Below are 27,451 nucleotides of genomic sequence, written 5' to 3'. Positions count from 1 at the left end.
GACACTTATGGTGTACGGCGCCCATTCCACACACAGATTTCACGTGAGTATTCCTGCTCTGGCTCCACTCTGTCAGCTCTGCTGTTGTGGTGTAGAGTAAAGTGGGTGGGACGGAAGGATCTGGAAAGCAGGCAGATGACTTTGTTGTAAAATCTAAACTTAAAATGTGGTACTAGTCATGGATTGTTCATCAAAATGCTGAAGGCAGCTGGAATTGAACTGTGCGAGTGCATTTGTGCTTTTTTTCCCTCTCCAATCACTGCAGTAAGATGCATGAAGGGAGATTTAAGCCAAGCCCAAATCTGCTTGAAATTCTTTAATTTCTCCTCCAATAAAGGTGTCTAGGACTGGATGCAATAAAAATACTATTTGCACAGCTATCAGACTTCTCTTTGTGTAGTGTAGTGATCATTTGTGCAATCACATGTCGTTGTGTGTAATGATATTCTCTTTCTGCAGCCTGCGCTGATCTTAATCTGCCTTCCAAGCCCTCCTCCGGTAAGTGCCTTCTGTGAGCTGGAAGATCTTTATTTCTGCTACAGGAACCGATTTGCTGATTGTCATTCACACTGGAGCCTAAGGGTATAGTCTAGCCTTACAGTGTGAATGCTTTAATGTAGCCTTACAGCTTGAATGATAGAATATAGCCTTTCTGTGTGAATGATATAGTGTAGTCTTACATTGGCTCTTTAAACATGTATTGTACATGCATTATACAGAAGTTATCAGCCTGAGCAAAGCTCAGAACTGAAGGGTTTTCATGTAATTTCTCATTTCACCCCATTTCCATAAATACATTTAGGAAAATATAGTTTGCTTTGTTTTCATAACCTTAATCACATCCACAACGTGCCCACTCCTGCAGCTTCAAAAATTTCAGGTAAAATTAAATTCTCTACAGCTACTGTGTCTCCAGAATTCAAACTTGCAACCTCCATACTTGTGCAAGCATTTCAGTGTTCTAGAATATACAAACCAATTATATTGAGCACTGAAATGTTAGCATTACATTACATTTATTTGGCAGATGCTTTTATCCAAAGCGATGTACAAAAAGTGCATTTCATGGTCATAGACAACTGCTAAACACAGGTTCAGTAAGGTACAATACTTATTTTGTACAGCTATTTCTAGCCAAGAACACAGTTCACACAGTGAACACTATTCTGACCTAACCTCTGCAAAGCCAACTAGGCAGAAGAATAAGCTACAGTATCAGGACAAATACAAATTACCGAAAAGTGATGGGATGGGGCAACATGTAACAAGTGTCATGAAAAGGGGGGGGGGGGTTATTTTTTAGTGAAAGAGTGAAATATACAGCGTGGTGGTGGTTAGTCTAGGTATAGTCTGAAGAGATGAGTCTTCAGGCCATGGCGGAAGATGGGTAGTGAGGGGGAGGTTTGGAGAGGGACGGGGAGTTCGTTCCCACACTGGGGAGCTAGGGTGGAGAAGCTCTGTGATCCCTTTGGGCGGGTGGGAGGGGTTGCAAGGCGCCCTGCTGCCGCGGAGTGGTTGAGCAGGCACATAGAATCGAGTCATGTCCTGCAAGTAGATGGGGACTGTCCTGTTGGCAGCAGTGTAGGCAAGGCTCAGGGCTTTGAACTGGATCCTGGCGGCGACCGGTAGCCAGTGGAGTGATCGCAGCAGAGGAGTGACATGGGAGAATTTGAGAAGGTTGTAGATGAGTCGGGCAGCGGCATTCTGATTCATCTGTAGTGGCTGTATGGCACAAGCTGGCAGGCTTGCAAGGAGGGAGTTGCAGTAATCAAGGCGAGAGGTCACCGTAGCCTGGACGAGCAGCTGGGTGGAGTGCGTCGTCAGGTATGGTCGAATCCTTCTGATGTTGTACAGAAGGAATCTGCAGGACCGTGATGTTGCCTTGATGTGTACCTTGAGGTCCAGTTGGTCATCCAGGACCACCCCCAAGCTCTTGGCAGAGTGAGAGGCAGTCACTGTGGTGCCATCAACCGTTTGCACCTCCATATCTGTAGCCTTATGTGCCTTCTTGGTGATATTGCACATCTGTCTTACTAACACTGATGTTCTCCACTTCTTTTAGTCACTCTGGATAAGGGCATCTGTTTAGTGATTGTAATGTAGGTGCTGTACACTAGTATTACATTTCAGTACCTGCATATTCACTCAAGAGTTCAGTGGTCTGAGTGATTCTACAGTGCTTTCAGTTTGCAGTCTTTTAAGTAGAGTTTGAAGTCAAATGTGTCCACTAATTGATTGTTCTTCTTATCCTGGTTCTCATTCTATTGGCGGACAACAAAGGCAGCAGCAGTGGCAGCGGCAGTGGCAGTGGCAGCGGCAGCGGCAGCGGCAGCGGCAGCGGCATCGTCAGCAGCATCGTCAGCAGCATCGTCAGCGGCATCGGCTTCATCGGCATTGGCATCGGAGTTTTGATTTGGAAGTAAGTTGTTTTCAAAAAGAACATTTTCATATTTAGGTCATGCAGACATGAATTGTTTAAAAATGGATGGGGGGGGGGTGGACCCACAATTCCTGAGGGGAAAATATGGATTATAGTGGCTTTTTACAGGTGACGTCTGTGTGTAGATTAGGCGTGATGTAGTGTATAAATCAGGGTTGGGCAAGGAGGGAGAAATCTGTATCTGGATCCTCCTCCAACTCGTTTGCTGAATTGGCCCCTTGCATGTCATGACATGACTACATGTCCTGATAAGCTTGTGAGCAGCTAAAAGCTGTGTGCAACCTGCTGCTGTGGTCTCCTCTAGTGAAACTGTGGTGTAATGTAGGGGTGCACAAGGGCAGATCTGTTTCAGGATTTTGTGCCACCTTCTTCTCTTCTCTGAAATTTGCATAAGCACCAGCTACAGACTCAGAGTACAAGTGTATCCTAAAGATCTTACTGCACTCAAGTACAGGAGTGAACCAGCACAGGTATTGAGCTGTCAGAAAACTAAATCGAAGGTGATCGGTTGGAACAGAAACCAGCACACGGATCAACCCTCCAGGACCGGAGTTGTGCGCCCCCCCCTAATTTAGGCAGGGTAAAGGGCGGAACCAAAAGCCCACAGAAACTGCCCGTTCAGAACTACTCACCCCTCACACGGGCCGTCAGAACCGGATTATTTTATTTCCACTTGTGAAGAGCTTTGCGTGTTAAGTTGACCTCCTGTTGACAGTCAAGGGAAAATGTGATTTTGGCTTTCCTCCTCAGGCGTAACAGACGTGGACAAGGACAGGACAGGGTGCCTGCTCATGATGCTGAGAATCGTAATGAGAACACCAGGGAGATGCAGCGTCTTAATGTAGAAGATGCAAATGAAAACGTTAACGGGGTCCATCGAGAGGATGACAGCGTTGGGCCTGAGGGTAGGTGTTAACCTGTTTATTGACTCTGCTGTTTTACATAATCATCCAGAATAGTTGCTGTACATAAAAGAGGAGGGCAAGCGTCTTCTGCTATTGGCTCCTCTGACTTCCTGGTTTTGATTGAGGCAGCCCACAGCCTATCAGAGCAGCCTCACAAGTTCCTGTGAGGGACCTGCTCACGCTGCTCAGGGCAAAGGGAATGAGGGCCCTCTCCAATGCTGGAGAACGTAACCCCATGATTTGGGGTATATGTCCATATGAGAGGGGACATGCTTTCTTGGGACTGCTGTGCAAACAACTGGTGAAACATGAGCCTTTTTCTCCCCTCTTACACACAGGTTACTTGGATGATTCTCCTGTGTGATCTGCTGACCCCCGGGGGGGGGGGGGGGGGGAGGGCTCCTTGGCATTGGTCTGTGACACAAGTGTCTTACTAACAAGCAGAAAGACATTGCCTGGATGACAGCTCACAGGTGTCTCCCCACAAGAGTTTTTATGCACCGCAGGCACTTAGCCCTCACTGAGCGCTGCCCCCACGGTTGCACTGACTCAGAACACATTTACCATCTGTTTTACCACTGTTTCTTTTAATGCTTTTTAATTCATTTATTTGTTGTGAAACACTTTGTGTTGGGCTATGAAACACTAACACAATACTACGCAAAGGCATTTCATATTTCTGCACACTTGTTAGAATTTTATTTTGATGCAATGCAGTTCCACTTTTTTCCCTGAGACTAACCTTGTTGTTACTTTGATACTGTGGACCATTCATTATGAATTATGAATTTTTTTTGTTTCTGGAACACCTGCTTCTCTCTTCTCTTTTCATACGCATGTGCTTTGCAGGTCTGTTCCAGTTTTGTTTTGTTTGTTTTCCCATCTCCTTGTCAATGTTTGCATTTTTTTTTACTCATTTGTCTGTGCTTATGTGTTATGTATGTTCTTTTGTTTCTTAAACCATCAACCTGCCCAGGGACTACAGATGAAAATTAGCCTGTATGGCACATTTACATGGTGCATCCAAGTTCTCATGTTTATTAATGTGCACTGTCCCTTTCTTAAGTAAAATAAACCTTAAACCTTAATGTGGGTTGTTTAACATCCACAAACACAGTACAATAAAATGGAAGTTCCGGAACATAGGCTAACATTCACATTAATATTTGAGCCAAGACTTTAAACTATTGGGTGTAACCAGAAGAGGTGTAAAGTGTGACCAGTGTTGGGTCCTGGCCAGACTTGTCTTACTCTTATCTGCTCAGGTGTGCATATCGGCAGTTACTGTTGATCAGAAGCACCTGGTGGGTGTGCCTTATAAAAGAGCCTGTTCTGCACCTCTCTCCCCTCTCTCCCTATCCTCTCTCTTAACCAGGAGGGCACTGGAATAACAGTGTCTTACTGACCAGCACTTTTCCCCTTCCTTTTCCCCCTCTTTGCTCTGCACTTTATATTTTTGACACTTTAATAAACCCATTTTTTTCTATGTGAAAACCCATGATCCGTTTGAGCAGAACCTGACCCTGCTGGGACTTAAAAACAATTTACTCATACTCATCATTTTATTTTAACATCTCGCTTTTTACAATAGTCCTCTTTCTATTGTTTTAAGTAAGTGTATTTGTTCTGTTTTGTAATTTGTATATGATGAGTGCAAATCAAATCAAATCAAATACCCCATCAATTAATTGTGCAGACCATTGTGTAATGTATCATATGCGTTTAGTAATATGCATCCAGCTGGATTAAGTACCCTTGTCATGTGACTGTCAAAACGGTGGGAAATTTTTTTTACATTTCTTTTTACATGAAGATGGCTGAAGGCAGCAAGAAAGTCAGTGCCCTTGACGTAAGTGTTTATATTTGTACAGGTTTATTGTATTTTGGGGGGATTATTTTTGTAAATGTTGTTTTTTAAAGATAATATTTTATGTTTGTGTTGAAAAATACTGAATTGCATTTTCAGAGTCAAGAAAATCTTCCATCTGTATCTCTGAGGATACATTGCCCGAATAAGGGCAAAAAAGGATTTTCTCCAATGCTGAGGCTGACGTTTTGAGGCCTATAAAGCACAGAAAATCAATATAACTTAGTTTAAACATTATTAATTCTTTGTTTTAATCATACATGTAAATTTTAATTGAATTATACATGTTATGTTATTAAATTAGTTACTAATAATTCAATTGTAACTTATCAATGTTTGATAGAAATGTCAGGGAATTTCTATCACAGCTTTCTATGGAAAAAGGACGAGCCATCACTGCTTTGCACTGTCACTGGACAGAATGCTCGCAACTGCTTACCTTCCACAGCCGTTAATATGTTGGCATAGTTTCACTTTTGTGTTTCCACCGTTAAACCAGATAAACTGTTGTATTTTTTTTTAAATAAATGTTGTTTTTTTTAATGGCTTTTTTAAAAAGAGACTGGTGTTTACAAATCAAAATAAGCACGACCAAACATACTTTTACTTGATTGTTTCAACTTTTATGACTGGATGAATTGTTTTGTTTTTAACTGTTTATGACAATTTTAGTTTTTAAATGGATGTTTACCAAAAATTATATCAGACAAATGTTTACAAATGCAATCGCAAATGTTTTACAATGTTTTAAAAGTTGTTGCAATTTTATGAATGTATTTCCTAAATGGGCAATGTATCCCGGGAGATACAAACTGTAAAAATTAAAATAAAAGCCATATTTTGGAAAAAAATATGAAATTGTGTTATTTTTACCCTAAAATATTAGGAAATAGCAATGAAATAATTTTCATTTTCATAAGTGTTTTTAAGTGTTTGCATATTTAAGGCTTAAAACCGCAAATAGCCTACCCACATGCGTAACATTCGGTAATTTGCGTGATTTAGATTTACACATAGCGGTAGTTATTTTGACGGCGAACATATGCAAGACGCATGCATTGAGATTTTTTTGGATAATGCAAATCAGTTGTCACGAGGCATAGTGTTCGCCGTCAAAATAGCTACCGCTATGTGTAAATCTAAATGTTGTCATCTACGAGAGGTGTCTGTGTCTGTTTAAGAGGTAGATGACGACATTTATCTGGGCGGACCAAAGAGGTCACTCCCGGATACGCGGAAAGTACGAAGCAGCCTAACATGCAGAACTGCTTTCTCCAAGCCTGCAGCCAGTTGAGTCTCCCCAACTTGCAAGCCATCGATAAGGTAAGCCTCAACGAAGAATAAATGAAATAGGCTATAAACTTTTTTTGTTAGGGAGTAATTATTGTGGATGTTAATAACTCAACAGCGATAGCAGATACGGAACTTTCTACGGAAAACGCCGGATCCGCCCATCTGCTGCCGCCTCTGTTTCGCCCTTCTGGATGATTGCTTGCCGTTGATTTCTTCCGTGGTTTGCCTATCCTGTCTGCCTCACCGCCGAATTTTCCCATTTTATGCACTCGGACAGGGTAATGTTTATTAAACTCGTCCTAATATATGAAGTGGCTGTTGGGGGTATTTCTGTGGGGAACCCTGAAAAGTGCCAAACTCTCGGTGCTATATAGGTATGGGGCATGCCCAGGACAAGGCGTAACTTGGCGGGATGGCATACCTGCCATCCCAATACTGCCTCTCGTCAAAGATGCCACACTCGACATTACAAATAAAAAATAAATCTTACATTTCGGCTTTATTTCAAAACGCTGTTCAGTGGTTGCGTTAAAGTTACAATTTAAGCAATTTAAGTTAGTCAAATATTGTTTTAGAAAGTAGCACTGTCTGACTTCAGGGTGAATTGTATGAAAACTCTTAAGTATTGCTCGCACTGACAGGTCAAGTGAAGCTCACCAACAGGAGAGTGGGAAAGAGGAAGGTGTCCTCCAGGAAGAGGAAGAAAGTGGAGTACAGACGTACAGAAGGTGACCCCTGAAACACTCAAACCCCATTTTGTCTTCAAGACTTCAAAATGTGGAAATGTACGTTTTCAGAGTTGTTTGCATTTTTATGTACTTATTTCTTTGTTTGTTTTTGGTTGTAAACGCGTGCAGTGTCTGGGAAGTGTTTGTGTGCGTGCGCTTGTCTGAACTTTGTTTGTTCCTACGAACACAATTGGCAGTGTGGGAAGCCGGTGAGGGTATGAGTCCTGATTGTTGCATTAGCGACGCCTACTGGTTAGTCAGCCTTTTCCGCAGGGAAGGGATCTGGGGGAGAGCGTGAATTTCCGCACGCGTTATGCTCTCCCGGTGAAACTCCTCGCTGTCAGTTGAAAAGAAGCGTCTGGCGACTCCGCATGTATCGGAGGAGGCATGTGGTAGTCTACACCCTCCCCAGACCAACAGCGGATAGCGCATCGACCAGGACCGTGATTCACACCGAGAATTAGTATAACGACTAAATTGTGGAGAAAATTGGAGAAAAATTGCAAAAAAAGAGAGAGATTAATTATGTTCAATGACAACTTATTCTACAGGCACTGTCCTGCTCCTACTGGCATTGCCCCCTAGCGTGAACAGCAAGGAGACTCCAACACCAAGTAAGTAGTACCGAGTGTAATCCTATGCAACTACCCACTTTAAGGTTTTTTTCTTCTTGTCAACTTTCTCCCTCCAGGAAGAGAAGTTTGTCACCTTGCTGACCTTCTACTGTGGAAAATGAACTGCACAAGGACAGTGTCATTAATGTGAAGTTACACTCTAATGTAGCACTAGCTCTCCCTTGTGGAGAACCTTCAGCTTGCTAAACATGAATGAATGAGTGCGTGTGCGAGTGAGTTACAAGCCAAAAGTCCATGAGGTGCTTTGCATCTAATAAACTTTATTTAACTAAACAGGCTACTAACAATATATTAGTAAGTGCTGTATGTAAACCCCGTCCCTGGAAAGTAAGACTTCCTGTTTTCATGTCACAGGAATGTGTGCAGTTTGCTTGGAAAAGGACTGCGCAAATGGTGTGACAAGAATCTACCTGGCAGACGACACAGTAGTTTGGTCGAAAGAAAACTCCCAAGATGAAATCCAAATCTGCACCATGGAGAATCTAAAGGAAGATTCTCTCTGTAAGATGGCTAATAATAGCCTCGTCCAACCAGCTGACAACCCCCTTCAATTTGAAGGGAAGGACTCTTCTGGTGGAGGGCACACATTCAAATCACAGATTTCGTGTGAGTATTCCTGCTCTGGCTCCAGTCTGTCAGCTCTGCTCTTGTGGTGTAGAGTGGGATGAAAGGAAAGAATGTTGTAAAATTTAAACTTACAATGTGGTATTTTCCATAGATTGTTCATCAAAATGCTGAATGCAGCTGAAATTTAACAATCATTGTGCAATCATACGTCAGTTGTGGGTAATGATGTGCTCTCTCTGCAGCCTGCGCTGGTCTTGGTCTGCCTTCCAGTTCCACGCCTTCCCCCAGTAAGTGCTTCCTGTGAGCTGGGTTTCTACTGCAGGAACTGAAGCCTAAGAATATAGCATAGACTCGGAATGGTATGGTAGCCTTACAGTGTGAAGGATAGAATGTAGTCTTACGATGTGAAAGCTTTGAAAGGGTTTGTGATTGGGGCATGGATAGCAGGTGCTTCAGTCACAAAGACTGCCCTACTAGCTAGTGTTTCAATAGGAACAGTGACTAAAGTGACAACTGCATTTAGGTCTATGGGAAATACATCAGTAAATGGTGTTTTTTAAAAGTCTAACTCTAGTTTTTCTCCTCTTGGTTACGCAGCAACACGGGACACATCTTCAGTGAATCCTTCACCTAATTTGACAGATTCGACTACTTCCCCGGGTGAGTTTCTCATTGTGGGCTAAAGAACAGGAGCTCACCAGAAGCTGTGCATGTGATGTTCTGGTGGCTCATGGTGGCCCACCACCTTACAAAGACACTATGTTGGTTTCTCCTTTAATTTGTCACCCGTCTGTATGTATGTGTCTGTGTGCGTATATATATATATGTATGTATCTATATATGTGTGTTTATATTATATAATACACATAGACACATAGACAAATAGCTCAGGAGGTAAGAGCGGTTGTCTGGCAATCTGAGGGTTGCCGGGTTCGATCCCCCACCCTGGGCGTGTCGAAGTGTCCCTGAGCAACACACCTAACCCCTAACTGCTCCCAACGAGCTGATTGGTACCTTGCATGGCAGCCTTTCGCTGTTGGTGTGTGAGTGTGTGTGTGAATGGGTGAATGAGAGGCATCAGTTGTAAAGCACTTTGGATAAAAACGCTATACAAATGCAGTGCATTACCATTTACCACATTACACACACACAGCCACTTTCTATGGTGAGGATGAAGGCATGTTCTGAGTAGCCTCTATCAGACTGAAGCCATGGAGTATTTTATTTTATTTTTATTTCTCCCCCCTTTGGATGCACAGGACCGGCTCCAGTGACTGGAAGCAACACCATTGCCATTGTATCTGCAACCTGTATTCCAGGTAAAATTGTGTTTCTTACAACTACCGTGTATCCAGGATACACCTCCATAATTTGTAGCAGGCTGTGAAGGAAAACTGTGGTGAGGGAACATGCCTTTGTGTGCTTAACAGTAAATCTGTGGCCTGAGTGGATCTACACTTTCAGTGTGCAGTCTTTGAAGTTGAGTTTGTGTCCTTCAATTAATTTTTCTTCTCCTCATACAGTAGCTGCTCTCATTGTTGCTGGCATTGTTGGAGGCCTCATTTACAAAAAAAGGTAAGTTGCAGAATGCGTAGACGCACATGCCAAACAGACATTAATTGTTTTAAATTGAATTGGGGGGGGGGGGGGGGGGGTAGAGTGCAAGTGCATCCTAAAGATTTTACTGCGCTCAAGTACAGGAGTGAGCCAGCACAGGTATTGAGCTGTCAGAAAACGAAATATAAGGTAATCGGTTGGAACAAAAACCAGCACACGGATCAACCCTCCAGGACCGGAGTTGTGCGCCCCCCCCCTAATTTAGGCAGGGTAAAGGGCGGAACCAAAAGCCCACAGAAACTGCCCGTTCAGAACTACTCGTCCCTCACACGGGCCGTCAGAACCGGATTATTTTATTTCCACGTGTGAAGAGCTCTGCGTGTTAAGTTGACCTCCTGTTGACAGTCAAGGGAAAATGTGATTTTGGCTTTCCTTCTCAGGCATAAGAGCCGTGGACAAGGACAGGACGGGGACCATCGTCATGGGAACAACGGGGTGCCTCCTCATGACGCTGAGGATTGTGATGAGATCACCATCCAGATGCAGCCTCTTAAGGGAGAAGTTGCAAATGGAAACATTAACGGGGTCCATTGAGAGGATGGCAGCGTTGGGACTGCAGGTGTTAACCTGTTTATTGACTCTGCTGTTTTACATAATCATCCAGGTTGCTGTACATAAAAGAGGAGGGCAAGCGTCTTGTGCTATTGGCTCCTCTGACTTCCTGGTTTTGATTGAGGCAGCCCACAGCCTATCAGAGCAGCCTCACAAGTTTCTGTGAGGGACCTGCTCACACTGCTCAGGGAAAAGGGAAAGAGGGCCCTCTCCAGTGCTGGAGAACATAACCCCATGTTTTGGGGTATTTGTCTGTATGAGAGGGGACATGCTTTCTTGGGACTGCTGTGCAAATAACTGGCGAAGCCTTTTTCTCCCCTCTTACTTGGATGATTCTCCTGTGTGATTGGGTGGTGGGAAATTACACTGCATCTACACTGTTTCTTTTAGTGCTTTTTAATGCCTTTTTATTTATTTATTTTTTGTTAAGCACTTTGTGTTGGGCTATGAAACACTAACCCAACACTACGCAAAGGCATTTCATATTTCTGCACACTTGTTAGAATTTTATTTTGATGCAATGCATTTCCACTTTTTTTTTTTCCCTGAGACTTACCCTTTTGTTTCTTTGATTCATTATGAATTATCATAGAAGTGTGCAGAGTGCGGAGTCTTCCTGTGTCTAAACAGCACACAGCAGTGCTTTGTCACGTATCATCTCAAATGAAAGCTGAAAATGAGGCGAATAGGAGATTCCAAATCTGATCAGTTGAAAAAATATGTTCAGGACTGAACATGAACTCAGATACCTGCAATGGCTGTTTTTTAAAGGTCAAAGTTTTTTAAAGTTTTGTTCATGAGTTTATACTTGAAGTAAAATGGCGATGTATGAAACGGTGCCTGATTGTAAAGCAGAAATGCCACACAGTATCTATACATGTATACAGATGTTTGTTCCAAATCGTAGTTAATAATATGTTCGATATGCAATATGTAATCAAAATGAAATCAGGGATACCTGGAATTAATGTTTACACATTTAAACTGTTTTGTTCATAGAAACAAAATAGTTTAAACTTATAAAATGGCAATCAAACCGTGTCTGATTTTAAAGCAGAAATGCCATATGATGCCATAAACTGTTTTAAGGTTTTAAAGAGAGATTAAAATGATTGTGTTTCAGGAAAAATGTTCATAAACATAGCAATTTGTGAACAGCATCTTTTACCATAAGCTGACATATATACACTGACACATATATAACCGTACGGTCTATAATTTCTAAAAAAAAGGGATCAAGTTATGAAAAAAAAAGTGTTAAACATTGTTATTTGGTGCTCTAGTAATAGGTATTTATGGTTAATTTTTTCATCACCTATTTCAATGAGTGACGGAGGAGGGCACTGGAATAACAGTGTCCTACTGACCACCACTTTTTCCCTTCCTTCTCCTTCTTTACTCTGCACTTTGTATTTTTGATACTTTAATAAACTCATTTGCAATCAATCCCATTTTGTGTTTGTCTCCTTTATGTTATGGCCCTTTCGAGCCGTGGTCTTAGGTAACAGCAGCTACACTGCACAGGAAAGTTGGCCAAAAAAAACATTCAAAATCAATGGCACATGATTGCACTGGCAACTAGAAGAAATAATACGCAAATGGCTTCACAGTTGTGAAGTTAACTTATTATAGACTTCGAATGAAACGCTGATCATTGCAGTTTCACTGTCAGTTAGATTTCTGATTGTCATGCTTGATGGGAAGAATCCACCATGTGTTTGCACTTTGCTCATCAAGTGTGTAATCAAACAATTCACACGTGGTCCAAGTGCAGACTCTGAGCTTTTATTAAAGGGTATGATGCGCTATACGTCTCATGACATCATACTGTTTACAGAGCCATCCCGACAGCTTGCCAAGCACTATATTTATAGTTTTGTTGGATACAGTACTGCTGATGGAACCAAACCATAGTTGTGCTATTGCCTGCACCTCCTTAAACAGTACTTCAGTCTTGCATTCAGATAATTCTTTTTTTTTTAGTCTCTTTTCTGCCATTATGTTTCCTTATGTTTTACTACAATTAACTGCGTTATTCAGCAACATTTTACTGCCAGCCAGTGAGAGCACACACTTGGAATGGGACTGAACTGTGACATCACCATTGCTGTTCAACATGTCCCTTCTTCACCCATCATGCAGAATATTATCTTTTGAAAAATATTTTAAATTATCATCTTTTGCCATTTAATTTAATATTTTAAAGGTCTATTTTATTTGAGGTATTTTTCATGTATTGGTGGTGAACTGCCTCTCTTTTCTGGAACTCACAAGTCTGCTTTAGAAATTATGAAAAGATTTAACCATTCAGCAGTAGGTCAGGGCATATTGCGTGGCAATTTATTCATTATTCCCTCACTGCAATACATTAGGCATGAGGTGAAATGTGCACATGGATCATGACCCTCCCAAACACAACCCCCCCACCCCCACCCCCACTCCCACCCCACACCCCATCACGTCACCATAACAGTTAATCATTTCTTTTTAAAATATTTATTACATTTTCTTAACAAACAAAAATCAATATTTACAACAGAATAGAACAAAATAGAGGAATTATATAAATTTCTGTTTTTTACATGACTGTTCCTCATTCTTACAGATATGATAAATAAATAAACAAAAAAAAAAAGAACAATCCTAATATTTGAGATTGCGGAGCTGCTTTGCCGTTGTGGTTGTCATGACATCATAGTCTGGGTCATGTTACGGTCACAGTTTCATCACGGTCACAGTTACATTTGGTCACGTTTGAAATCACAGTCGTGGTCAGGCTCACAGTCTGAGGATGACACAAAGTCTGGAGGTGTGTCAGGTACAGTCACAGTCACATGACACAGGGCAGGTCACAGTCACAAGCATTCTTCGCTGTTAGGAAGCGTGTCACAGGCACAGTCCCTGTGGCACCACAGTCACTTCACAGGGTCACGGCTGCAGTCACAGGGCGACCCCGCATTTGGTGGTACATCCCAGATTAGGCAGAGACACTGGTGAAAGAGGGGGCAGGGGGAGATGGGTGGGGCCCACAGAGTTGTTGGTGATTTGCTCTGAGAGTAGGGGAGGCAGGCATCTGCTCTGACGAGAAGATTGTCTCAGCTAACATGCAGGGAGCGGTCAGGTAGAAGTAAACTGCAAACAGAGAATGCATATCAGGCCAGTCCTATATGTACCACAATAAAACTTCAGTGCAAACCCAGTGTAAACTGGTATATTTATCAGTCCATGACAAACCATGTTCTACAGCATTTTCACCAATTTACCAACCCACATATAACTTTTGATTAACAATGTTGTACATTTTAAACTCTCATAAAATTCCAGTTGTACAGATTCAGATGTTGTCACCTGAATGCTACCTTTTAGCTTACAAAGGAGATGGTACAGTGACAACATCCAATTTGTTCAGGTGCAGGGCATAAACAATATGTACAGTAAAAATAAAATGTCTGATGTTTGAACAGACTGGTGTCGTTTCAAATAGATATGAATTTGGGTTTGACATCAGCATACCTTTGAAATGCACGTCCACATGCCTCTGAATATTTGTCTTCTTAAGTTGGTTTGAAGGTTGGGCACAGCGGGCAGTGGAATAATTGTTTGCGCCAACATTTGCATACGTTTAGCTAGCATCTCCAGACAATATCCACTCACGAAGCATTACACAATAGCTTCCATGCTATTATTAGGGGTCCTACGAAGTTGTTTTGTTAGTATTATTTATTATTATTATTATTATTATTATTATTATTTTCTTGGAAATGGTCAAATAGCTCAAAAAGTCCTTGACCAAAAATGATAAATTGCCAGGTTGAAACTAGAGACGATGAGTAACTATGCCAGAAAGAATGACCATGATTCGTCCATAGGTGGCGCTATAGTAACCGATTCAAAACACAAATTTCAAAATGCTGGCATTTCCACCCCGTTTGATGAAAATTCATGAAACCAGGTGTACTTGTGTCATTCCTCATGAGGAACAAATATGCCTCAAGAACCCATAAAGTCCGCCATGATGGATTTTTCTGCAGACTGAAAATTTGCCATCAAAAGTTTCTTCTAATAAACCGTAAGTCCGATTGGTCCGAAATTGCCCATTTAAGTGTATGGTGCATGTCTCCCTATAGGGTGTTAACCGCTAAGAGATCCATTCCAAGATGGCGGAGAAACTGGTATTTAAAAAAAACAAAATTTGGCCACAAATTTCAAACGCTTACAACTTTTTACAACAATAATCTAGGGACTTGAAACGACTGGGCATGAAGACGACACTACCATGTTGTACCATGTCGAAGCAGTTGCAGATATCCCATTGCCCATTCATATTTCAAAGTAATGTTTCTCATGAACTGAAAGTTGGATCGTCTCACGCACGGGTATGTAGATTGTCCAAAATCCTGAAATCTATGCCGCTTGGACTCTTTTCTCCTTCGCCTTGTATTTACCCGGATTGGACATGTTCGTAGGGCCCCACATTGCTGCTTGCAGCTATATTCTTATATTTAAATTATTGAAAGCAGTAAAACACTGAAATATCTAGGCTTTAGCTTCGTATGTACAAGAAACCTACCTTCACTCACTTTTCGCTCCAAGAGAAATGGGAAGACGTGACTGCAAGGGTCACGTGAGGACCTCCTCCTTCTTCTTCTTCTTCTTCTTCTTCTTCTTTGGTGTTTTACGGCAGTTGGAATCCTTTTTAGTTGCATTACCGCCTCCTTCTGGATCTAACCATGTACTGCTGTCTGGATCTCTTATATCCTGTTACTTATTCCAGTTGCCCTCAAAAAACTAAATATCACCCTCTTTCCCTCCACCGTGTCCCCACACTCAAGCAGATCTGTAAGCCTTGCCTCCACTCCTAGTCTCTGTAATCCTGTAAACATTACCCTTCTTTCTTGCTCATACTTCCTGCATTCAATCAGGACATGCTCTACTGTTTCTGATTCCTGGCAATGATCGCAATAGCCAGTTGGATGTTTTCCTATAATAAATAGTGTGCTATTCAAGTTGATGTGACCAATTCTTAGTCTACTTATGATTACCTGCTCTCTTCTATCGGTTCCACTGTTTCTTACCATTCCTACTTTATTTTGTATTTTATATAAATGTCTTCCTTTTGTTTCACTATCCCAATGTTGTTGCCATTGTTTGATTACTCCCCTCCAAACGATGCTTTTCCCCTCTGATTTTGAAAGTTTGACCTTAAGGTCCACATACTCTCTCCTGACCGCCTCCTTCGCCAACTTATCTGCTTTTTCATTTCCCTGGATTCCTGAATGTGCTGGTACCCACATGAACTTTATGTTTTTCCCTTGATTAGTTATCCTTGAATTATTAAACAACACTTCATATAATATGTATTGGTGATTACTTCCTGGTCCTGTTTTAATGCTTGACAATGCTGATACAGAGTCACTACAGATGAGTATATTATTTGCCGTCACTCCTTCCACCCACTCTAATCCTAACGGAACTGCAATTAGATCAAAAGCATAAATGCTCAAATAATCTGACGTTCTTTTACTGATTCCAGTCTGGTGACTGGGAATCACCACTGCAGCCCCTGTCACCTCTGTTATTGGATCCTTTGACCCATCTGTAAAAATCTGTGAATAGTCATTGTAATTCCTGTCCCTATGCATGTAATATTCCTGAACTAAATCTGCTGTTTTATTTCTGTGCTTTATATTCAATAGTTCCATGTCCACATAAGCATTTTGCAACATCCAGACTGGTCTCACAGGCCACAACACAGTTGGACAAAATTCAATTTCATGAATTTGCATTTGTTCTGCAACGTCCTTGCCTACCCATCCAAAGCTCTGTGATCGGGATGCATAAGAACACGCCCTTTAGAGCTGCTGTGATCACGTGGTTTCAAGCATATTCCAACGCTGTGATTTCAAGCTGGGATGTCGTCGCTTCTCTGCCTTCCGTTCTGCTGTTTTTTACTCAAGGTATTGATAGTATATTTATTTAACAGCATTATTATATTTAAGGTAAATTATTTAAAGTATGTAAGTAGATGTACTTTCGTACCGTATTTTAATAGTTGCTAGACTCAGCTAATAGTTATGTTGTTTTGGGAACTAGCTAGCGTGAGAGCGCCTGTCGTCAGGTTAGCCATAGACGGACGCCTTTTCGCCTAATAGACGGCTAAGTGGTCACGTATAAGAGGCAGAACTGGGAGCGCAATTGTGGGTTGATGGGAGAAAATGACAACAGGTGTGAAGAACGGACGTATTAGCCCCCGTAAAAGGGGAGAGAAACGCTGATCTGGGGAGCCGTGTCTCATTTCCTGCGTTCGCGCACTCAGCGGGGAGGGCGAGTGTATGCGCACGTCCTGGTTCTCCAGTTTTGTGTATCAGCGCTTCGCCCGCCGCCGCGTCCTGTCCGCTCTGCCGACCTCTTGAACCCTTGCCCCGGGGATTCGGACGGTGCCGAAAAAACAGACCCCGGGGGAGGGTCTCGCCAACCGGGCGAGTTAAGTTTTTAAGTTTTATTACTCTATGTTTAGTGTCTATTATTGTGAATAGTCTTTCACTTTCAGTTTCATTTTCTGTCCTAGTCCTTTTGTGTATACTGTTTAGGTTTGGAATAGGGCAGAGTGGGGAGGTTCAGTGGAGAGGAACTGTTAGGGGGCTAATTGTAAGGAATCCTGTTCTATACCTTTTTGCTTTGTAGGCATGTAAAGGTGTGAAGTGTATTTGACTAGTGTAGTCTCGGCCATCTATTTCACGTGTGCTGTGTGGGACAATAGCCATGTCAGGGTGGGAGGTGGGGGGGAGGGGGAGGGGGAGGTGGGGAGGTGGGTAAGGTTTTAAAGAGAGATTAAAACAGGCATGTCAAACATACGGCCCGCGGGCCGGACCCGGCCCGTTGGATGATTTAATCCGGCCCGGCATAAATTTCTGAGTATGTCAAAAAAAGAAGCGAGTCTCTAGCTTATTTCTATCAAAAGTTATGATTTTTTAAAATAAATACAAACCAAATGCTCCCTCCGGCCGCGGGAGGGCAGTAAATGTGTAAAAGAGCTCACGTCCAGCATGCGGCATTGACACGAGTTAGTACTAAAAATAAACCGGCAATCTTGCTTCACAATTCACCACTACTAAACAAGTTATCGGTCAACACACCCTTCCCAAAATGGCACTGTCAAAAAAAAGAAAAGTGGACACGGAGTGCTTCTTTGAGCTACGAGGGGAAATTAGACAGTTCATGGAGAAGAAGGGACGCCCAGTAAAGGAACTTAAATGCAAGGAATGGGTGCAGGATCTTGCGTTTATGGTTGATATTACACAACACTTGAATACACTTAACACTACATTGCAGGGCCGTAACAGAGTTGTCACTCAATATTACGACAGCATAAGTGCGTTCAAGATGAAACTGTCACTGTGGGAGACGCAGCTATCCAACGGTGACACCGCGCATTTCTCTTGTCTCACAGCTGTGCGTCCGGAGCCACCAGACCGTCCCGATAATGATTTGGAAAAATATAAAGACAACATAACAGATTTGCTGCGAGAGTTTGAGCAGAGGTTTCAGGTATTCAGTGAACTTGAGAACAAATTTGGCTTTTTTCGCTCGCCATTTACAGTGAAGCCTTCTGATATGCCAGCTGACATTCAACTCGAGCTTATTGACTTGCAGTGCGATTCCGCTATGAAGGATAAATTTGGGTCCGTGGGATTGGATACGTTTTATCAATATCTCGTGCCAGGTTACCCCAAAATAACAGCCATGGCTGCAAAGGTTCTATCCATGTTTGGGACTACTTATCTTTGTGAACAGGTGTTCTCCGTAATGAACAATAATAAAACAAAGCAGCGCTCAAGGTTAACAAATAAACACTTGAATGACATTGTTAAATGTGCTGCTACTCAGGATTTGACACCTAATATCGATACACTTGTGAAGGCAAAAAGATCCCAAGTTTCAGGAGCCAGCAGCAGCAAGTAGACTGCAGGAGTGCAGTAAGAGAGAAAAAAAGTGTGATGACACGAAATTTGTTTGCACTCATGAATACAGATCATTAAAAATAAGATTAATCTGGTTTCATATTAAAGACAATTAATATTGTGCAGTATATTCTCAGCTTCAGTAGGCCCAGCCTAGTAGTTTGATCTGATGTAGTCTAATCTTATTGCCCATGCACGGCTATAACTTTTATTTTGTATTTCTTTTTTATTTATTTCAAAGCAGTATGACAATTAAGGCGAAAATATTTTTTCATAGCTCCCACTTGAGTTTGTTTAGTGTGGTGAGTTGGTTCAGGTGTAAAACTGCATTCACTTAACTGTTAAAATAAACCAGTTGTTAACACATTCACCGCCTAACATGAAATCATTTTTTTTTTCCATTGTTGGTGAATAAATGTGTTGTGCTTAGAAAAGATCCCTTGTCATCCGTGATTATAATATATAGGGTAGGCTACAAATGTAGGCTGAATGATAAAGCATAGTACTGAAAAACAAAGCTAAATATTTGGAGTTGACATTCTTTTACTGATCCGGCCCACCCGAGAACAGAAAGTCTGGATCCGGCCCCAGAGCCAAACTGAGTTTGACATGCCTGGATTAAAATGATTGTGTTTCAGGAAAAATGTTCAGAACATAGCAATTTGTGAATAGCATCTTTTACCATAAGCTGACATCTCAACCGTACGGTAGAGGCCTATAATTTCTAAAGGGATCAAGTTATGAAAAAAAACTTTTAAACATTGTTATTTGGTGCTCCAGTAATAGGTATTTATGGTTAAAAGAATCTGTATTATTATAACAAAATGTATATGTATGAAGTTGTTTTTTCCTTATTTAGACAGTTTATTATGTGTATTTTTACAGGACTTGTATTTAAATGTGTTACGGCCAGTTCTCTCGAATAAATATGAAAAAAAAGTATTTCTCGCACTGACAGGTCAAGTGAAGCTCACCAACAGGATAGTGGGAAAGAGGAAGGTGTCCTCCAGGAAGAGGAAGAAAGTGGAGTATAGACGCACAGAAGGCGACCCCCGAAACACTCAGGCCTCATTTCGTCTTCAAGACTTCAAAATGTGGAAATTTAGTATGTTTTTGGAGTGGTTTGCATTTTATGTACTGCTCCTACTGGCATTGCCCCCTATTGTGAACAGCAAGGAGACTCCAACACCAAGTAAGTAGTACCGAGTGTAATCCTATGCAACTACCCACTTTAAGGTTTTTTTTTCTTCTTGTCAACTTTCTCCCTCCAAGAAGAGAAGTTTGTCACCTTGCTGACCTTCTACTGTGGAAATTAACTGCACGAGGACAGTGTCATTAATGTGAAGTTCCACTCTAATGTAGCACTAGCTCCCCCTTGTGGAGAACCTTCAGCTTGCTAAACATGAATGAGTGCATGTGCGAGTGAGTTGCAAAGCACCTCATGGACTTGGCTTGTATCTAATGAACTTTATGTAACCAAACAGGCTACTAACAATATGTTAAGTGCTATCACCTCAGTTAATGGATAATTATGATAAGTGACACGAAAAGGAATTAAATTAAAGGTATTAAAGTGGCTTGCGCTGTGTGGCAGTTGGCCATGCTTTATTAAGATTTGCCCTTAAAAAGTGTTGAGATGCCTACTGCATGAACTGTTGAGAGGTGTCATTCTGTCTGGACTGTGTCTCTCCAGCTGATTGTTTCCACATGTACGTCACTACGGTGATGATTCTACACTGTCATTGGTTGATGTAAAGCTGTGGAAGTGCCTTTTGAAAGTCTAACTGTAGATTTCCCCCTCTTAGTTATGTAGCAACACTGCATGCATCCTCACCAACTTCTTCAACCGCTTCCCTGGGTGAGTTTCTGATTGCGGGCTAAAGAACAGGACCTCACCAGAAGCCATGCATGTTGATTGTGTGTGTGTGCATGCATGTGACATGTTATCTTGCACTTCTGATTTTTCTTTCTTCGACCCAGAGGGGGATTTCTGTATCTTATTTAAGAGCAAATCTTTTCATTTTATGGATAAATCTCATAACAAGAAAAAACCTGTTCCATTTTACCATTCCACCCTTTTGTAGAATGGTTGTCCCTCTGTGTTATTTCTCCTCCCTCCATTTCCTGTTTTGATTATCTTGCATATCTTTGCATCTTCATCCTATCCCTGATGTACTGACTCTTTACATTTTTACATTTACAGTTTAGGTGTTAAGCAGACATTCTGGACCACAGCGACTTTCGCTGCTTACATTCTTTACATGCAGATCATTTATTCATCCGGATATTTTACTGAAGTAGTTTGGGTTAAGTACCTTTGCTGAAGGGTATAACGGCAGTGGCCCATCTGGGAATCAAATTTTACGACCTTGGATTTACAAGCTGAGTTCACTGGCTATTATGCTGCACTGTATACTCACTCTCCGTAACTGACTGACTGACCTGTAGTTGAGTTCCTCGAAAGCATCCAGACGTTTCCAACAGTTTATGGAGGCTGATCTCTCTCCCACCCACACAAACCCCTCACTTGTTTAGTCTTTGGTGTGCTGTCATGACTGATGGGAACCTTGTGCTATTCTGTCTAATCTATGCATAAACCCCGTCCCTGGAAAGTATGACTTCCTGTTTTCATGTCACAGGACAGTGTGCAGTTTGCTTGGATAAGGACTGCGCAACTGGTGTGAGAATAATCTACCCAGCTACAGGCAGCGACACACCAGTTTGGGTGAAAGCAAACTCCTCAACTGGAATCCAAAACTGCTCCATGGAGAATCTAAAGCCAGATGCTCCCTGTAAGATGGCTAATGGTAGCCTCGTCCAACTGGCTAACGAGACGCTTCATTTTGAAGGGTTAAACACTTATGGTGTATGGCGCCCATTCCACTCACAGATTTCGCGTGAGTATTCCTGCTCTGGCTCAAGTCTGCAAGCTCTGCTATTGTGGTGTAGAGTAGAGTGGGTGGGACGGAAGGATCTGGAAAGCTGGCAGATAACTATGTTGTAAAAATTTAAACTTAAAATGCGGTACTAGTCATGGATTGTTCATCAAAATGCTGAAGGCAGCTGGAATTGAACTGTGCGAGTGCATTTGTGCTTTTTTTCCCTCTCCAATCACTGCAGTAAGATGCATGAAGGGAGATTTAAGCCAAGCCCAAATCTGCTTGAAATTCTTTCATTTCTCCTCCAATAAAGGTGTCTAGGACTGGATGCAGTAAAAATGCTATTTGCACAGCTATCAGACTTCTCTGTGTGCAGTGTAGTGATCATTTGTGCAATCACATGTCGGTTGTGTGTAATGATGTTCTCTTTCTGCAGCCTGTGCTGATCTTAATATGCCTTCCAAGCCTTCCCCCGGTAAGTGCCTTCTGTGAGCTGGAAGATCTTTATTTCTGCTACAGGAACCGATTTGCTGATTGTCATTCACACTGGAGCCTAAGGGTATAGTCTAGCCTTAGTGTGAATGCTTTATGTAGTCTTACAGCTTGAATGATAGAAAATAGCCTTTCTGTGTGAATTATATAGTGTAGTCTTACATTGGCTATCTTTAAACATGTATTGTACATGCATTATACACAAGTTATCAGCCTGAGCAAAGCTCAGAACTGAAGGGTTTTCATAATTTCTCATTTCACCCCATTTCCATAAATACATTTAGGAAAATATAGTTTGATTTGTTTTCATAACCTTGAAATCACATGGGGTAGCCTTTAACAGGAAATTTATTTTTATTTTTTTGGTTTTTATCTTCTTGGTTGTGCTGGAATACCACACTTGGCCCCAATGACCAAAGCTCCCATCCACAACACGCCCACTCCTGCAGCTCCGAACAATTCAGGTAAAATTAAATTCCCTACAGCTACTGTGTCTCCAGGATTCAAACTTGCAACCTCCATACCTGTGCAAGCATTTCAGTGTTCTAGAATATACAAACCAATTATATTGAGCACTGAAATGTTTGCACCTCCATATCTGTAGCCTTATGTGCCTTCTTGGTGATATTGCATGTCTGTCTTACCATCACTGATGTTCTCCACTTCTGTTAGTCACTCTGGATAAGGGCATCTGCTTAGTGATTGTAATGTAGGTGCTGTACACTAGTATTACATTTCAGTACCTGCATATTCACTCAAGAGTTCAGTGGTCTGAGTGATTCTACAGTGCTTTCAGTTTGCAGTCTTTTAAGTAGAGTTTAAAGTCAAATGTGTCCACTAATTGATTGTTCTTCTTATCCTGGTTCTCATCCTAGTGGCGGGCAAAAAAGGCATCATCATCGGCAGCGTCAGCGTCAGCGGCATCGTCATCCTCATCCTCATCGGAGTTTTGATTTGGAAGTAAGTTGTTTTCAAAAAGAACATTTTCATATTTAGGTCATGCAGACATGAATTGTTTAAAAATGGATGGGGGGGGGGGGGGGGGTGGACCCACAATTCCTGAGGGGAAAATATGGATTATAGTGGCTTTTACAGGTAACGTCTGTGTGTAGATTAGGCGTGATGTAGTGTATAAATCAGGGTTGGGCAAGGAGGGAGAAATCTGTATCTGGATCCTCCAACTCGTTTGCTGAATTGGCCCCTTGCATGTCATGACATGACTACATGTCCTGATAAGCTTGTGAGCAGCTAAAAGCTGTGTGCAACCTGCTGCTGTGGTCTCCTCTAGTGAAACTGCGTTGGTGTAATGTAGGGGTGCACAAGGGCAGATCTGTTTCAGGATTTTGTGCCACCTTCTTCTCTTAATTATTTTGATTGACTCAATCGTGTCTTGATCTGACATTTGCATAAGCACCAGCTACAGACACAGAGTGCAAGTGCATCCTAAAGATCTTACTGCACTCAAGTACAGGAGTGAACCAGCACAGGTATTGAGCTGTCAGAAAACTAAATATAAGGTGATCGGTTGGAACAAAAACCAGCACACGGATCAACCCTCCAGGACCGGAGTTGTGCGCCCCCCCTAATTTAGGCAGGGTAAAGGGCGGAACCAAAAGCCCACAGAAACTGCCCGGTCAGAACTACTCGTCCCTCACACGGGCCGTCAGAACTGGGTTATTTTATTTCCACGTGTGAACAGATTTGCGTGTTAAGTTGACCTCCTGTTGACAGTCAAGGGAAAACATGATTTCGGCTTTTCCTCCTCAGGCTTTACAACTGTATAAGAGGGCTTTACAGAGGCCGTCGTCAAGGGAACAACGGGGTGCCTCCTCCTGATGCTGAGCATCGTGATGAGAACACCATCCAGATGCAGCCTCTTAATGCAGAAGTTGCAAACGGAAACGTTAACGGGGTCCATCGGGAGGATGGCAGCGTTGGGACTGCAGGGTAGGTGTTAACCTGTTTATTGACTCTGCTGTTTTACATAATCATCCAGAATAGTTGCATACAAGAGGAGGGCAAGCGTCTTCTGCTGTTGGCTCCTCTGACTTCCTGGTTTTGATTGAGGCAGCCCACAGCCTATCAGAGCAGCCCCACAAGTTCCTGTGAGAGACCTGCTCACGCTGCTCAGGGCAAAGGGAATGAGGGCCCTCTCCAATGCTGGAGAACGTAACCCCATGATTTGGGGTATATGTCCATATGAGAGGGGACATGCTTTCTTGTGACTGCTGTGCAAACAACTGGTGAAACATGAGCCTTCCTTTCCCCTCTTACACACAGGTTACTTGGATGATTCTCCTCTGTGATCTGCTGACCCCTGGGGGTGGGGGGGACCTCCGGGGAGCTGCATTGGTCTGAGGCATGCGGCCGCACTACCTATGGACAACTCCCCGAAAATTGCTTTTTGACATAAATAGTGCTCCGTCCCGTCCCGACCAAATTTATTGGCCGTGTGTTCCGGAAAAACCCTCCCGGGTGGAGGGGAGGGAAACGGAGGGTGAGTGCGAAAACGCGAGATGAAGAATGAAAGTGAAGTGAAAAGAAAAAAAGGGAAGAAATCTGACGCCATGTGAGCGGGGACGTAATTGGGTCAGGCTGTGATCTGGCGCTCGCCCCTGTTGGGAAACAGACATTTTTGTGTATTCTGCATTTGGGAAGTTTCCGCTGGACCCCGGGGGGGAAGGGGGCGAGCCCCCCTGTTGTATTTCAATTTCAATGTGAATGGAACCTGTTTGAATAGATAGGATGGGTTTGAATTTGAATGGTCCAATTGGAAGGAAGCACAGCCTCTTATCACCAATCAGAGGCAGCGCTCCAGTTCCCCACCCCCCCACCCCCCCAACACATGTGGAGATCCCATCAAGCTCTTGGGGGTGACCTTCCAGGCTGACGGAGGAGGGCGAACAAGCTGGGAGGGAGCCCTACGCCACATCCAAAACAAAACCCGGAGCAAGACACCTAACCCCTAACTGCTCTGGCGAATGAGAGGCATCAATTGTAAAGCGCTTTGGATAAAAGCGCTATATAAATGCAGTCCATTTACCAAATTCACTAAAAAAAATGACATTTTTTTAACAAGCAAAAATCAATATATACAACAGAATAGAACAAAATAGAGGAATTATATACATTTCTGTTTTTTTACATGACTGTTCCTCATTCTTACAGATATGATAAGGGTCACGGCTGCAGTCACAGGGTGACCCCGCATTTGGTGGTACATCCCAGATTAGGCAGAGACACTGATGAAAGAGGGGGCAGGGGGAGATGGGTGGGGCCCACAGAGTTGTTGGTGATTTGCTCTGAGAGTAGGGGAGGTAGGCATCTGCTCTGACAAGAAGATTGTCTCAGCTAACATGCAGGGAGCGGTCAGGTAGAAGTAAATTGCAAACAGAGAATGCATATCAGGCCAGTCCTATATGTACCACAACGAAACTTCAGTGCAAACCCAGTGTAAACTTGTATATTTATAAGTCCATGACAAACCATGTTCTACAGCATATTCACCAATTTACCAACCCACATATAACTTTTGATTAACAATGTTGTACATTTTTAACTTTTTCATAAAATTCCAGTTGTACAGATTCTGGTGTAGTCACCTGAATGCTACCTTTTAGCTTACAAAGGAGATGGTACAGTAGAATGACCACATCCAATTTGTTCAGGTGCAGGGCATAAACAATATGTACAGTAAAAATAAAATGTCTGATGTTTGAACAGACTAGGCAGAATTGGTGTCGTTTCAAATAGATATGAATTTGGGTTTGACATCAGCATACCTTTGAAATGCACGTCCACGTGCCTCTGAATATTTGCCTTCTTAAGTTGGTTTGAAAGTTGGGCACAGCGGGCAGTGGAATAATTGTTTGCGCCAACATTTGCAGCCAACATTTGCATACGTTTAGCTAGCATCTCCAGACAATATCCACTCACAAAACATTAAACAATAGCTTCCATGCTATTATTAGGGGTCCTACGAAGTAGGAACTCTATTATTTTTGTTAGTATTATCATTATTATTATTATTATTTTCTTAGAAATGGTCAAATAGCTCAAAAAGGCCTTGACCAAAAATGATAAATTACCAGGTTGAAACTAGAGACGATGAGTAACTATGCCAGAAAGAATGACTATGATTCGTCCATAGATGGTGCTATAGTAACCGATTTAAAACGCAAAAATACTGCCATTTCCACCCCGTTTGATGAAAATTCATGAAACCAGGTGTACTTGTGTCATTCCTCACGAGGAACAAATATGCCTCAATAATCCATAAAGTCCGCCATGATGGATTTTTCTGCAGACTGAAAATTTGTCAAAACCTCTAAAACGTTTCTTCTAATAAACCGTAAGTCCGATTTGTCCGAAATTGCCAATTTAAGTGTATGGTGCATGTTTCCCTATAGGGTGTTAACCGCTAAGAGATACATTCCAAGATGGCAGAGAAACTGGTATTTAAAAAAAAAAAATTTGGCCACAAATTTCAAACGCTTACAACTTTTTACAACAATAATCTAGGGACTTGAAACGGACTGGGCATGAAGACGACACTACCATGTTGTACCATGTCGAAGCAGTTGCAGATGTCTCAAAAAACAAGGAAATTACAGGCATTTGAATATTGGGTGGGAAGCTGACGCTAATATAATGCAAATTTCAAGTGCTTATAACTATTTAAAACAACAATCTATGGACTTGAAACGGACTGGTCATGAAGAGGACACTACCACGTTGTACCATGTCGAAGCAGTTGCAGATATCTCAAACAACAAGGAAATTACACGCATTTGAATTTTTTGCGGGAAGCTAATGTTAATATAACGCTTTCAAACTCATCTTCTCATGAACACTTTACCTGATTCCGTCACCATCGCACAAGTGTACTCTTGGGTATTCTCTCGATCAAGGGAGAGAAGGACAAGTCGTTTCGTTAAAAATTGTGTGATTTGTGGCCTGACAAAGTTAGCACTTTCTGCTAATGCCCATTCATATTTCGAAGTAATGTTTCTCATGAACCGATAGTTGGATCGTCTCACGCACGGGTATGTAGATTGTCCAAAATCCTGAAATCTATGCCGCTTGGACTCTTTTCTCCTTCGCCTTGTATTTACCCGGATTGGACATGTTCGTAGGGCCCTGCATTGCTGCTTGCAGCTATATTCTTATATTGAAATTATTGAAAGCAATAAAACACTGAAATATCTAGGCTTTAGCTTCGTATGTACAAGAAACCTACCTTCACTCACCTTTCGCTCCAAGAGAAATGGGAAGACGTGACTCCAAGGGTCACGTGAGGACCTTCTTCTTCTTCTTCTTCTTCTTCTTCTTCTTCTTCTTTGGTGTTTTACGGCAGTTGGAATCCTTTTTAGTTGCATTACCGCCTCCTTCTGGATCTAACCATGTACTGCTGTCTGGATCTCTTATATCCTGTTACTTATTCCAGTTGCCCTCAAAAAACTAAATATCACCTTCTTTCCCTCCACCGTGTCCCCACACTCAAGCAGATCTGTAA

The 27,451-nt window shown here is 42.2% G+C and overlaps 1 protein-coding gene across 9 annotated transcripts in view; it reads left to right on the top strand.

Moving 5' to 3' along the window:
• The window catches only part of LOC135233423 (uncharacterized), a 77,635-nt gene that overhangs the window by 19,118 nt on the left and 31,066 nt on the right, over positions 1-27,451 (top strand). For 2 of the 9 annotated variants that reach the window (XM_064296946.1, XM_064296945.1), the window contains exon 2: positions 7,785-7,847. In XM_064296946.1, the coding sequence (XP_064153016.1) occupies positions 7,785-7,847 (63 nt within the window). Of the gene's footprint in view, positions 1-459; positions 499-6,415; positions 6,536-7,784; positions 7,848-16,291; positions 16,604-17,094; positions 17,253-19,523; positions 19,758-20,378; positions 20,424-21,204; positions 21,463-21,880; positions 21,920-27,451 lie in introns of those variants that run through there. The other 7 variants (XM_064296950.1, XM_064296944.1, XM_064296949.1 and 4 more) reach the window with 7 other exon arrangements.

The sequence above is a fragment of the Anguilla rostrata genome, chromosome 10, assembly GCF_018555375.3.
Source record: "Anguilla rostrata isolate EN2019 chromosome 10, ASM1855537v3, whole genome shotgun sequence".
In the NCBI taxonomy this organism is placed as follows: Eukaryota; Metazoa; Chordata; class Actinopteri; order Anguilliformes; family Anguillidae; genus Anguilla; species Anguilla rostrata.
This window is presented reverse-complemented; position numbering and strand designations above follow the sequence as displayed.